At 33.6% G+C, this 14158-nt stretch overlaps 1 protein-coding gene across 1 annotated transcript; it reads right to left on the bottom strand.

The window, feature by feature from the left end:
- Positions 1-2847: 2847 nt before the first annotated feature.
- Positions 2848-4143, bottom strand: LOC131060103 (AP2/ERF and B3 domain-containing transcription factor RAV1-like). The gene has a single exon (XM_057993207.2). It carries the CDS (start codon positions 4141-4143, stop codon positions 2848-2850), a length of 1296 nt encoding a protein of 431 aa, XP_057849190.2.
- Between the last annotated feature and the right edge of the window lie 10015 nt (positions 4144-14158).

The following is a 14158-nucleotide window of genomic DNA, read 5'->3' on the forward strand; positions in this document are numbered from 1 at the left end:
TCAAACCATCAAGTTCCTAGCTCTCCCAAGTGTTTTTACTTGGTCCGATTGGTTGCTATCCAATGCAATTGTCGGGATTGGGTAGAATTCCTGGTTTACATGTTTAGACTAGTGAGCCCTATTTTCCCCTACATTACAAGAGTATTATATAATATTTTCTAGTAAGCTTCACTAATAGGTTCTTGTAATATAGATATTATTGATATATATGTATCTCTATATTCTCACGATTAAGACTTACAAAAAGTGTTTCTTGATCATAATGGTTCTCTATATAATCTTCCTTATGATATACCCACTAGTACATTGAAGAATCTCATCCTTATATATACTCATCAAAATGTGAAAGCTATGGTAAATTATGCAAGAGTAGAGAGGTACATGACACATATGCATAACATGGAAACCAATCACCCTATTAAGAAGAACTACTAAAAAAAATTAATGTGATAAAATTTATTCAAATGGAGAGTGGGAGTTGGTGTTCTACTAGGGTTTCAGGTGGACAGACTAGAGGTATTGATGCAAAGGATTTGAAAGGGGATGACGGGGATGGAGATGGTGGGCAATATGTTTTTTGCATGAGGTTTATGCACTCTTTGGTGGCTATTTGCCCCCCTCGATGGTTGTCTCTATTGTGTCCCTATTCTTTTTGCATGTTTCTCTTGTGTGAGGTGGGATGAAGCTATCTGCAGCCCCTATTCTTTAATCTTTAGGGTGGATCGAGGCTCAGTGGTGTGTTCTCTGCTTCTTGCCTGTGCAGATGCTTCTCTTCATATGTTGGGGCTGGTGCTTGGTCTTCATGCTTTGATAAGTTTGGAGTTGTGCACATTTGGAGGTCTAGTTTGGAGTTTCTTTCCCTCTTTGTTGTGGGCTTCTTGGCTTTGAGGAACCCTATTATGAGTTTTGTAGTCTTTACCTTCTGGGGGCTTTTTTTTTCTCTCCTTCTTTCAAGCAGTTTTATTCATGTTTGGGCTTTTGATGGCTTTGTTCTTCTCGGTAATCAGGCAGTTTCTTTCAAGGGCCTAGATTGACCATGATTTGTTTATGGTTAGGGTTTTGTTCTCTTGAGGTTGCTTGATGCTAATTTTTTTTTCTTCTCAAATAGGAAAATGTTGTTCTTAGTTAGGTACTCCTTTGTTTGGCTTGTATTGAGGTGGTGGCTATTCCTATGGAGGTGGTGTTTTGCTAGGTGGAAGGGGTTGGTTGTTGCACTTTGTGGTCTACTTATTTTTTTGGCTTCTTGGTTGAGGGGTTAAATTGTTTTCTTCTTTTCCTAATGCTAGTCAGTGTTTCTCTTACTCCTATTGAGGTGGAAAGCATTATTGTTGGAGGAATACTAATGTTCAATCGGAGAGGCTTTGCTAGTTTCATCTTGATGGTTTTGGGAGCCATGTCAAAACCCAATCTGAAGGTTTGGAGTTCCTTTCAAAACCCCCTGATCCTTTTCTTGCATGCGAATTTCTGTGAGGCTTAGCTAGCTGGACAATTTGTTCTTGATGGTTTTTTTTGATGAATCTGGTTGTTAAGGTTTTCGAAGCCTTGCTAAAACCCAATGTTCAAGTTAAAGGATCCTGGAGAAACCCTTGGATCTCTTGTATGACCAACATCTTCTATTTGATAGCTTAGGCTTTTTGGGTGGCTTTGCTTCATCTTTGCTACTCTTCCAATGGTTGGTTGTTGGTGAGTTGCGTTTAGTCTTTGTTTGAAGCTTTTTGCAACATTCTATTTATGGATTCTGAATTCCTATCTAATTCCAGATGGTTTTGGGTCCCTTCAAAACCTATTGTAAAGGGTTTCAGGTCCCCCAAAAACATGTTTTTCCCTAATAAAAAACTACTAAAATAAATTGAAATTTCTTATGGTTAAGATTTATGTCTTACAATAGCAAGAAATAGTTAACTGGGGGAATTTATATGAAAGTAATAATCTCATTATTTCTCCCTAATGATCTATAGGGATGAAACTAAGATTTATTTTCCCTCCAAATATATTAGGGATTTGGTATAATAGGTCAACCATTATAGATTGACTAATATATGTGAGCTAGAGGTACTTAATATATTAAATATTTGAATTGTTTTAAGTCAAGAAAATTAATTTAGATTTTTAAAAAAACCACTTGAATAAATTATTTCAAATATTTTTTAGATAAAATTAAGTAAACTAAAGTCCATTTTTTCATCACATACAAAAGTTGTGTTATTTAAAAAAATCAAGCCAAATTTTCATTCAATATACCCCACTCTAATGCAAATTCAACAAAATTTCTTGATGTTTAAGAATTCAAATTCATTATAGGAATCAATTGGACCACTAACAATTTATACTTATTAAAGTTGTGGAAAAGCATATGTAATGGAAAAATAAGTTTCAAGGGTATATTTGAACTAAAAACTTAAATTGATAGTAAACATGGGAAGATGCATTGATTTTTCTTATTTTAGATAAATAGTTAAAAAGTATAGATTTGAACAAGATGATAGGTAGAAAATTCTAAACTAAAATCCTTTTATAAATGAATGGGATTGCAAAACCATTCAAATGCTATGACTCTAATCTAAGATGTAGTATACATTAAAGAAAAAAGGGGCATTTTTAAAAAGAGAATTAACCAACTAATTAACTACAAATATATATAAAATATTAAAATTATATTACAATTGTTTATTTTGACAACATTTTTACATTTACAAAGTGTTCTATAATTTTATTAGAGAAACAGTAAATTCAGTCACAAATCCCTATATGTTCTCCAGAAGGTACTTACAGAGTTTTATGGAACTTCGAACTTCTCTCTGCTGCCTTCACCTTCGACCTAACTTTTCGAGCGCTTCAACAGTATTATTATACTCTTTCCTTGTCAGCTGTGCCCGATGGAAAAGGATTCGACGTGGATGAAGATAGTAAACCTAGATTTACTCCAAACACCATAACCCGTGAAGGATAAGCTGAACCAGGCGAAGATACAATTTTTCTTGGCAGATTTGGATGATCGAGCGGCCACAACTCTCTCTTATCAGACCCTGAGTGTTTCAATGAGGAGAGACTGAAGAAGTCAGAAGCAGATGAACAATTGGGTGGGAAAGGGATTAACCGTGGGATGAAAGAATTGAACACTCTGGATGTATGCTCAATCGATTGGGGCAAGTACAATACCCGGTTCGACTGGCTATAGCTAACCGCAGGAACATGAAAATCACCAAGACCTGATTGTTTGTTGGGAAGGAAATTGCAGGTCTTGGGGCAAAAACTAATGTACAGTTGCCGAGAACCACCAGTACTACAGTGAAAGGTCACGATATCCCCAGTATGGAGGTCCTTGTTCTTGATGAACCTTCTCCAGCCCTTAGTGAGCACGTAGCTCTTGCTACTACTCCAGTATGAATACTTGAATCTCCATGTTTTGCCTGTGGTGTCTTCAAAATTTAACATGTTGCCATCTTCTGCCTGAGCAGCTTCGAGAGGAAAGCATCGCTGGGCATGGTGTTTGGGTATTACCAGCCGGTTCAGCTTCCCCACATCGCTGGGCGTCAAGGCCTTGTCAAACAGGTGCTCCCTCGGGAATACTGTGATCTCTGCCTCTGACCGGATCGAATCGGTGACCAAGGTCCGGTCGTTACTTTCGTAGGAGTTTTGGAGTTCTTCATGGTAGGTGTGTGATCTAAGCATGTTGACGATCTCTGCCTCAGAATGGCAGCGGAGAAACATCGCCTCCGGGTGAGTTTCGTCCATACGGATGAAGTTGGTGATGGCTTTGCGGCCACAGATTCTGATGGCAGCAGTGTCGTAAGATTGGGCGGCTTCTTCTTCCGCGTCGAATGTGCCAAGCCAGACCCGCCTGTTATTTACATAAATCTGTGCGCCCCACTTACCGTTAGATTGGAGAACGACGCCCTTGTACTGCGATGATGAGCCCCTTTTCTTGCACACCTCCTCGGAGATCTGGCTAATTCCACTTACACTTCTTTTCAATACACACGAAGGAATACTCTGCCTTCCAGTCTCCGATAAAACAGAAGAGATGGAGTCCTCCTGAGTTTTGCAGTCGCTTCCGACACCTTCCTCGATGCTATCCATTTCTTCTCTACTGGAAACTGTAATTGGCTTTTTCTCTAGAGGCTGGCATTTGAAGGACCCCATTCTCAGATCGCAACACTAATTTAGTAGTTGACAATGGTGCCTATGTAATCGATTATTAGGAGGAAATATTTAGTTGGAGGAAGAGTTTATATTCATATAAGAATCTATATACACTTGATTGTCCAATTCGTCCACTAACAATTGTTGGTTTGGTAATATCTTACTTCTTTGGAAGATTTACTTTACTTATTTACCTAGAGCTCTGGATTTAGGGCATCACATGAACCATAATTTCAGAGTTGTATCCATAATATTTGATTCCAGATTGGCTCAAGTTAAGGATTCCCTTGAGGAATCTTGTTTTTATTGTCGGCAAAGAGGACCATTGCACCTGCCACTTCGATTTGAGTTGGGTTTGCAGTCCACTAGATTACGCATTGTTTATGTCCAAGCAGTGCAAGAGACTTTAATTCTCTGGTCATTCTCGTCTTATCGTTTACCACAATAACAGGGCCCGTTCTATTGGAAATATATTATTTTTATTCCCACTTGTGATCACGGTAAAAATACATACATATAAGTGTACGAACGTGGGACCGAGTGTATTAATTATCTTAGATTGTGGAGAAGGTAAAGCATATCAAACTGTTGTAACGGAATAAAATCTTTTAGCACACATAAAGGCTACTTAAACAATTGTAATAAATGGATATTTAAAAAATTAAATAAGAAGGTATATTGTATTTAGTTTTGACAATTATGATGATGAATAAGTGACAAGGTCATGTAGAATTTAAATATCTATAATTAGAAGATACACGTTTTTAGTTGAAAAATGGTTTGGGCTATAGATTATTGTTAGAATATGTATGTGTTCAATCTTTACTCCTCAGAATCAAACCCAAACATTGTAAGAAAGGTCTCTTGCATAGTATCACTTTGTAAATTAGGGGACGAATGAGATATTATGTGGATTTCTGAAACATATGCGACCTTTAACCTTTAAAATCTAAGATGCATAAGGATATACAATATTTAGAAAAACTTTAGTGGAAGTTTGATGGTAGATGGAATTGAATTCCAGAATTCAAAATAACATTCTTGAAACTTGAATTTTAGGACATTGATTTTCAATGATAAGAAAAAGCTCCTAATTAGGCCATGCGTAGTTGTCTACTAATTGAAAAAGTAGCAAACTCTTTTACACTTTTAGTTCTACAAGGCCAAAAATTTGAACAAGACTGTTAAAGTGCAAGACAATTAAAGTGAAATGAAAACCAAATTAGATCAAACAACTTGGCCACATCCATTGCATAAAGATATCCTAAACATTTATCACTAAACACCCTTTACAGTAGCTTAGTGATCTTGTAGTTCTTAAAATATCTTAACTTAATGCATTGTTATCAACTTATATATGTAACTAGAGATGTAAATTATATTTATTTTCCTAAATGTGATCTATCATTCACATAACCATACTTCACATATAATCCTTGAAAACCTATGAATGTATAACCCTAGATAATGATGATTGATTTATGGAAACTCCTCAATCATATTAGAGAAGGTAAAATTTTAGAATCATGTAAACAAGTAGAAACTCTAGAAAACTAATAAATTATACTTAGAAGTTTCATACACTATGTAGTTTTCACAATATAAATTGCACTTATTTTATTGCATACTTCATTTTCCTTTTCTACCAAAAAAATGTTATTATTCATATTTTGTGAAGATGTATACATCATTTGACATATTACTTCATTTTATCTAGGCCAATCATATGTTATTTCCAGGCCTCTTGGACTCCATTATTGTCATGTGGTATTAGCATAGTTTTGGTAACATCAACCAAAAAATAAAAAATAAATAATAATTGATGATATTTCAATATCATAATCTAACAATATATTTTTTATGGCTCTCTAGTAATGACTTAATGTTGTGTTTTCCCAAAAAAGGTCTTCGTATTAACTACCTTGTAAGCAAAAAAACTAAAACTAATAGAAATGTATAGTTTTTAATTCATTTCTCTCTCTAATTAAATCTATTTAACACACTAAGTTTTCTCATTATTTATATTACATTCAATTTCTCTTTCAAATCTCCAAACAAAATCTCTCTCATTCTTTATTATCTCATTAAGAAGGAAACTATTTTTCATTTCAATCCTCTAAATTATAGTCTTCTACATTTTGATAATTTCTATATATCATATATTTCATGAATTTTATGTTAAATGTATTGAAGAGGTTCACTTTTTTTCAAGAAATATACATCATTAAAAATAATCATTTTATATTTTATGTAATAAATTATCTTATCTTTAGATTTTATTTTTATTATTGAGAAATAAATCTTTGTATCCCTTTCTCTCTAACATATTATTCTTAGTTCCTTATTTTTATTTTATTTAGGTTATCATCATCTATACAATTAAAAAAATCTCTTCTCATATTTTTCAAAATATCATCTCGAGAAGAAATCTCAGTGTCTACTTATTGAACGAGTTATGAATTTACTTCACTCTCTTTGGGTGAGCTTCATAGTTTGTTACCTTCTTTTATTTTTCTTAGAGAGAACAGGAAACTATAATCCCCTCACTTTGAGTAAGGTCTATTATAATTTAAAAGGTCTATATTCTCTTTATGTCCATATTTGTAGTGATTTCCTATATTATTATTTAATCTTACTTCTCACATTTGTATTAACCTTTGGCTATCTTTTATAGATTTATATGCCTTAGCTCATCAGTAAATCACTATTAGTTTACTACACACAAAGGACTATAATGTGATTATATTGATGTGTATTTAGGTGCACTAGAGTCCCCACACTTATAAGGTCCATTGTAATTTTTTAAATTTTTTTTGGTATATGAAACACAAACCATAAAACTAAAAATTCCTTTGTTGATCCCCTTTTTATTCCTAATTTTTTTTTTTCCTAATCTAACTTAAGTATATTAAACTAGTTCATTTTTATAAGAAAACCCTAGCTATAATGTCTAATGAAATTAATTAAAGTCATTAGTTCAATTAGTACATATTATAGAAATTAAACTAACTATCCCTTAATTTGTAATGCATTGGGCTCTTCTCACTTAATTTAATTAAAAAGTAACTATCCCTTAATAATGTAGTGTGCCATAATTTTTATCTTTTATTTATTTTTGAGCCTAATCATTATAGTCCAAAAAAGTAAAGAGGAAAATTTATCCAATGGTGCAAACATGGCAAACGGGTGCCTTGGACAAGTACCACGATGAAAACTTGGCAAACAGGCATCATGTATAATCGCTCCATCCATTTGATTGCTACACTTGGGGGCACATTATTCTCACTATCCATCCATCACTTCCTCCATCTACCCACCTACCATACTCGCCATCTACTATCCATTTTATTTCCTCCACCCTCCTTTACATCTTCTTAAAAATAAAGGCCACCATATATACATGATTGGGACAATGCTTGGCATACATTTGTCCATCACAATTTTCATTCATCTAACATCCTATCCTCTCATCCTTCTTATGATCCATATAATACTTTACATGCTTTCATAGTCCAGATCGACCCATCATCCTATCTTACATCTACCCCCCTCATCCTCTTGTAATCCTATCATATGCCTCAAAGTTACTCATCACATATGAAAAATTCTTAAGTGGGGCATCTTATTCCTTTGTGACATAGTCCTTGGATATTTCATCACACCCACCCTCCATTTTTTAATCCTTTTATATCTACATCCATTATCCCTTCATCCATCCACATCTCCCAACACTCCATCCCTTCATACAATAGTCCTTGTCTCCTAATTACTCTATCCCTTCACCCATAATCCTTTCATCTCCCAATCCTTATCTCCCAATATCCTAATTCCATTCATCTATAATCCTTCCATCTTCCACTCATTCTCGCATAACGCTTGCCCTCTCCAAAAAAATTTCATCCTATCCTCCATCGTGTCATCCTTCCTACCATATCATTTCAACCCCTCGTCACTTCTCATTAGTATCTAGCTTTAGGCTACCACCATGAGTTAATCCCACTCCTCCCCTCAATTTAACATCACATTCAAATTATATCCTTCCCCTCCAAATATCCAACATCAAACACCAATCAACTCACATAATGGCATCCTTGGTATAGTTCACATCCTTACTCCAAGCCTTGATCACAATTCAATCATCATCATTGGGATGCATCCTTCACTATCCTTGTGTTATTTCAATATTATCATTCTCACATCAACAAAAATCTCAACCATCAGTCCAATCCTTATGTCATTTCAATATATATATATAGTGAACCCACATTAAAAAAATTATCCATCATAAATCCCATACTTTTTTTGTTTCGAGATATATCATTCCCACATCAACAACACTCAATCAATAATCATCCATAAAATCAACCCCTTGTATATCTTGTGCATCTTATCAATTGTGTCTTGTACATAGTGTCATCTATGTGTCTCCATATAGGATCTGCTCTACATATATGTCCTTTTGTCTTTAGCTTCCATCCTTTCATGTCAAGCGGTCACATGTCATTAAAATTATGACCCTCTGTAGTTGGTGCTTCAACAACCATCTACTAGTCCCTTATAGGTTCATGTGTCTCACTTGTCTCCTATCAAAGGAGCCTTAGTTTAGTATCTATAATTGGTCTTTTCAATATTTATCCTTCCTCAAATAAGACTGATCAACCCCATTCATCAATCTTCCCTATAGAAAAAGGTACTTGAGATAATTGCTAATTCTTTGCTACTTTATGAACTTTATTTATCTTTATTTTGAGCTTGTTGGTTCCACATTCTTATGGTCACCATGATCCTTTATATCATGGTACACTATAATTGGTGGAACTAGGGGAATGGTATTTCTTTTTTCTTGATGTGTCCCATGTTATTCCCACATAATATCCTTGTGGTATCATAATACATTTGGACATATATTTTATTTGTAGTTTTATAGCATCTTTCCCACCAAAATTCCATACAACTTTGTGATATGTTAGATTAGCCTTTCATTTCTTGTGTCAGTTTTATGCATTAGCTATTAAATCACCTTGTTTCCTAATAACATGGTGCCTCATATACAATGCTAAATAAAAATAATTTCTTTCTATGTGGAAATTATCATATGATGTTCAATCTCCCCCATTCATTTATCCTACATCCTTCTAATCCATTCATCATGTCTTCCTAGATCTCCCATACTGTTTCTTCTATCCGCTCACTTTTAGTATGATATCTCAATCCACTTTTATTTCATTCATCTTCTCTTGCATTTATTCATATCATTGCAATAACATCTGATTTCCTTCTACATAATATAGACTTGTTAGTCTATCTCTTATCATCCACATCCATTTCATTATCATCTCATTTCATCTTGCACAATATAGACTTGTTAGTCTATCCATTATCTTTCTCATTGATTGCATTCTCATCCATTTTAAGAGCACAATCATGTTCTCTTGAACCTACATAAATCTTCTCAAGGGGGCATCCTCATCCTTATCTCCCATTATCTTTCCTCCTAGTCACTCTTTTGAATTACTAGGTATATTCCCGAATCTAACCATTTTATTCTAATCTCTATGACTTAATTTTTTTTTGAAATTATGCTACTTTGTGACACAATCTTAAAGAGGGACAAAATGCAGACACTTAAATTTGATCATTATAGTTTCATCAAATTTATCCCTTTATTCCTATATCTTTACTTATTTGTATATTTAATTAAATAAAAGTCCATGTTTATTTAATTAAATCCCCATCTCCCCTTTCCTCTAGTTTTGAATTGATATTAATTCAAAAATACCATTTTCCTTCATCCACTTGCATCCTCCAACTCTCCCACTTGAATCTTAACCCTAATCCTAATTTCTACCTAATGCACTCTACTAAGCATGTGAACACACTTAATCCTTGATTAAGTGAAGTAAACTCCTCCCATCATATCAAACACATAGGCTTCTTACACAAGCACATCGACTTTTCCCTTCATGTATTCAAAAGGAATTTTTAATTCCTTTATTTCTCTCCTTCATCCTCCACCATATATCTTCATCCTCCAATCTCAATTATCAATCTATTCTCATCTTAAAGCCTCTATATCCATAACTTAACCATTTTTATCTCTCTTACCCATTTTGCATTGGAGCATTGATATGTTCCCAAAATCTTGAGTGAGCACACATCTAAGTCAAACATATTGAAAGAATCTACTCAACAAGGGGTTGGATATAGTTTCATTTTGTTAAATTATATGCTTCTTTAAACTCCTTTTAACATAGGCTTGATTATTCCTTGTTTATGTGTTTTTAGATTGATTTCTTAGATATTTTAGTCTATTTTGAAAGCACAGTTTGCTACACATAAGACTTATATAATAAAATATAAAAAATTAAAAGTAACCCCTTTTTAAATTAGTTTATGGAGATGATGTAGAATTACACATTCAATACATGGTACTAAACTTCAAACTATACACTATATTATGATTGAAAGAGGAAGTTTATCCATGCCAAATACTAAATAAATTAAGAAATTTAAATGAGAAAATACTATTATTTACCCACTATCAAAGTTTGGAAACAAAGTACTAGAAAGCATGTAATGACAAAAATTTATAGCAACATATATAATTCTTTGTTATTATGGTAAGTTTAAGAAATATAGGGAATTAAAAAATTTAGTGCTTCCCTACTTCCAACATTTTTTATAACTAAAGGTAAGTTCAAGAAATAGGAAAATTTTGGCATAGTTCTAATGTTTTCCGTTGGACTTGACAGGAGATTTTAGTCTCCCATATGATTTAGATCTAAATTGGTATTATTTGTTTCCTTTTTCTCTCTATATAATTTGAATAAATAGGGCCTTCTTGATAAATATGTAAATATTTCTTTTCATCTCTCCTAAACAATATATTATCACAACCTCATTTATTTTCACCCTAGTGCTTGTTCTCAAAATACTAATTATAAGTTGGTCTCATAAATCTAGTAAAGAACATAAAAAACCTATGCAATGATCCTCCTCCTTTTTTACTCTATTATAGTATAACTAGGTTACAACCATGTTGAACACATTCAATTATTTGGGTAAGAAGCCATCATCCTCCATCATATGGACAAATGATCTATTTCTCATTATGTTGAAAATATATTTATCTTGATAAAAATTTCTAAATTGTAGGAATACAAATCTAGTTCAACAACATAATCATGCCCACAAATTAACTATCAAAACCTACATTACTAGAACCCACTAAATAGGAGAAATAATACTTAAAACTATCAAATGGAACATAAAAAACTAAGAGGTAACACCACCGAACAAGTGGCGCCTAGATACTTGGTTAAAAAACTAAAACCCAAATCCCAATATGTGTCCAAGAGATAAAAATATCATTTTCATTCCACCTATCATAAGCATATCATAATACAATCACAAAAACAAGCATTATATGTTTTCTTCATTTTCTCCATTCTTATATTCCTTGCAATGTGCAATAAGTTGCTCAACAAGTACAACTCCTCATTATTAATATTTTCTATGTCTTCGATGTTTTTACATTTCCAATGTAAGAGGCGTAGCTTTTAGAAAGCACAACTTTTTTTTAATCCTGAGGCTAACATCAGAGCTCATTTTTTTAATTACAGATCTACCTTGAAAAGATCTATGCAATAACAATTATTTTAGTAAAAAAACAGATTTATAGCCAATAAATAAATATTTTATGTCTTTTGGTATGAAAAATTATATTTTTATACATTATTAATATTAGTTATTACAAAGAACTATATCAAATCCTTAAATTATTAGAACATGAAGTGAAAGATGTTAGAATTAGTGCTTAACATAGGCTAGTAGATAATAAAATAAGATTAGTTGTTTGCTTGTTTCTTCTAAGATGTTACATAGTTATGGGGGGATTAGTTAAAGCCATTGCCATGTAATGATTGGTTGATTTTGATGAATGAATATTTGTTTGTAGATTTAAAATTGTGCCCATTCACTTGTTGTGAAGTCAAGCAACGCAAACAAAGGACTAATAGGATCTTTCACCTCTCATGCCAAATCTGAAGTTCGTAGCATCCATGCTTCTTGCATGTTTGTAAATGATCTCATTGACATCCGTCATTCATGTGCATCGACTTTCTCTTCCATTATGTTCACTCTTTCTGCAGTTTTCCCACTATTACGTTCAGCAGTTTTTCCTCTATTATGTTCATTGTGCTCATGCATAGATTTAGTTTTTCAACTTGCTATTTAATGAAAACCCCTTTGAATAATTTCTATAATTATATGTCGTTTGTATCCATCAAAAACTCCCACAAAGGATATCAGACCTTAATCCATGGTGCAAGCCCTCACTTCATTTGTCAAGGAGATTGATCAAGTTTCCAAAGGATTGAATGATAAAGGCATTATAAGGCTACAAAGAAAACGGTTTGGTGCGGTGAGCGTGGACATAATTGGACCATCAATCAGATTTGAGGATTTGTACGATGCTGATGTTGGTGTATTCTGTTTTGTTTGGATTCCATGCCTCCTTTGGTACATTTATCAAAAGCAATAAACAGATCTTCTGCCCTCAAATTTTGGAAGTTAGCATAATATAGAGAAACAAAACTTGCAGAAAAACAGAGCAAAAAGAAATTCAGTTCTTATATTCATTATATCAAATTGTGCAAAGATTTCATTATTTATACAAAATATCATCACCGCAAAAGAAAGGAATTGCGGAGGTAACAAAAGAAGAATAACCGCATTAACAATATTGGCGGCGAAAGAGGCGGAGAAAACAGTGGAACTATGCTCTTCCCGTAAATCATGATGCCTTATTTACAGTGGAACTATGCTCTCCCCGTAAATCACGGACAGCAAACATGTTCATGCGCTAACAGTATTTATTGATGTCATTTGAAAATTGTTATAATGACAAATAGTTATAATGGCAGTTTGACTGTGTCAAGCAGTTATGATGGACTGCGTCGGATTTGGGACTCTGCAACAAGACACTGATTGAAGGCGTTGTACAACTATGTTAGAGAAAGTTTCCTACATATCTTCTGCACCGACTTTCATCGCCTAGCTTGAAGCTTTCGACGCAAAGTTTAGATTTGTCTAATTTGCATAACATTCAAAGCAATGTCGGCAAGGTATTGAAGCATACGAGCAACGTACATACTTTATTCACCTTCTCGTACATTCCTCTAAATTATTTTTGAAGATGACAAGGAAGAAGTGAGAAGAAATGCTCATCCTATCGGGTGTTTTAGACAAATTTGCCAGTTTCTACTTTTTTGCATGGTGTCCACGCTTGTGTTTCATGCCGAAACTTCCAGTTTGAACCACAAAACTATCATTGCACACCATCGGCAGCATGAGGCCCAAATCAATTTTTAGTCATAGCATACTAAATGCATAGCAAGGATTTCAGTGATATCCTTCAGTCCGATCAAAATTAGTGACTGCGATGTGAGATTCTTGGTTTTGCTCACCAATCATATCTTATTCATTTCATTACGATATTACAACTATTAGAGGATGCCCCAAAATAAAATCTATAATATCTGGGGCATGAGAATCCCATTGAGATATTACAGAGATTTTACTATCAATCCACATCTTTAAATAAAACCCGTTGGCATAGACAACAGAGGGTCTGTGACAAATAACATGGGATAGAGATTTGAAGATATTGAATGATTGAGGTCATTCATACAGATTTAAGGGAACGCTAATTTCCAATTGGACCAACAGTATAATATCGATGTGAGATTCTTTGTAAGGATCGATTTCCGGTGGATAAGACATAGATAAACTATTATTGAATCATGAAAAAGAAAGGTTATCGGGATAATAGAAGAAGAAAAAAGCTTTAATATATTTTTTATTTTCCATATTAGAATCACTTCGAGATGATTGTCTTAGGCATGAATTTACCCCATTCGAGGAGATGCATATGCTAGTGATTCTCTTACAATTTTAGAAGATAAAGAAAAAACATTCGCATCATATCTATGAATTTAGTTGAAGAGAATATTAT

This window comes from Cryptomeria japonica, chromosome 1, assembly GCF_030272615.1.
Source record: "Cryptomeria japonica chromosome 1, Sugi_1.0, whole genome shotgun sequence".
NCBI classification, from domain to species: Eukaryota; Viridiplantae; Streptophyta; class Pinopsida; order Cupressales; family Cupressaceae; genus Cryptomeria; species Cryptomeria japonica.

Bases quoted from the DNA above. Each gene is read 5' to 3' on its own strand.
- LOC131060103 (XM_057993207.2), bottom strand. From the start codon at position 4,143: ATGGGGTCCTTCAAATGCCAGCCTCTAGAGAAAAAGCCAATTACAGTT.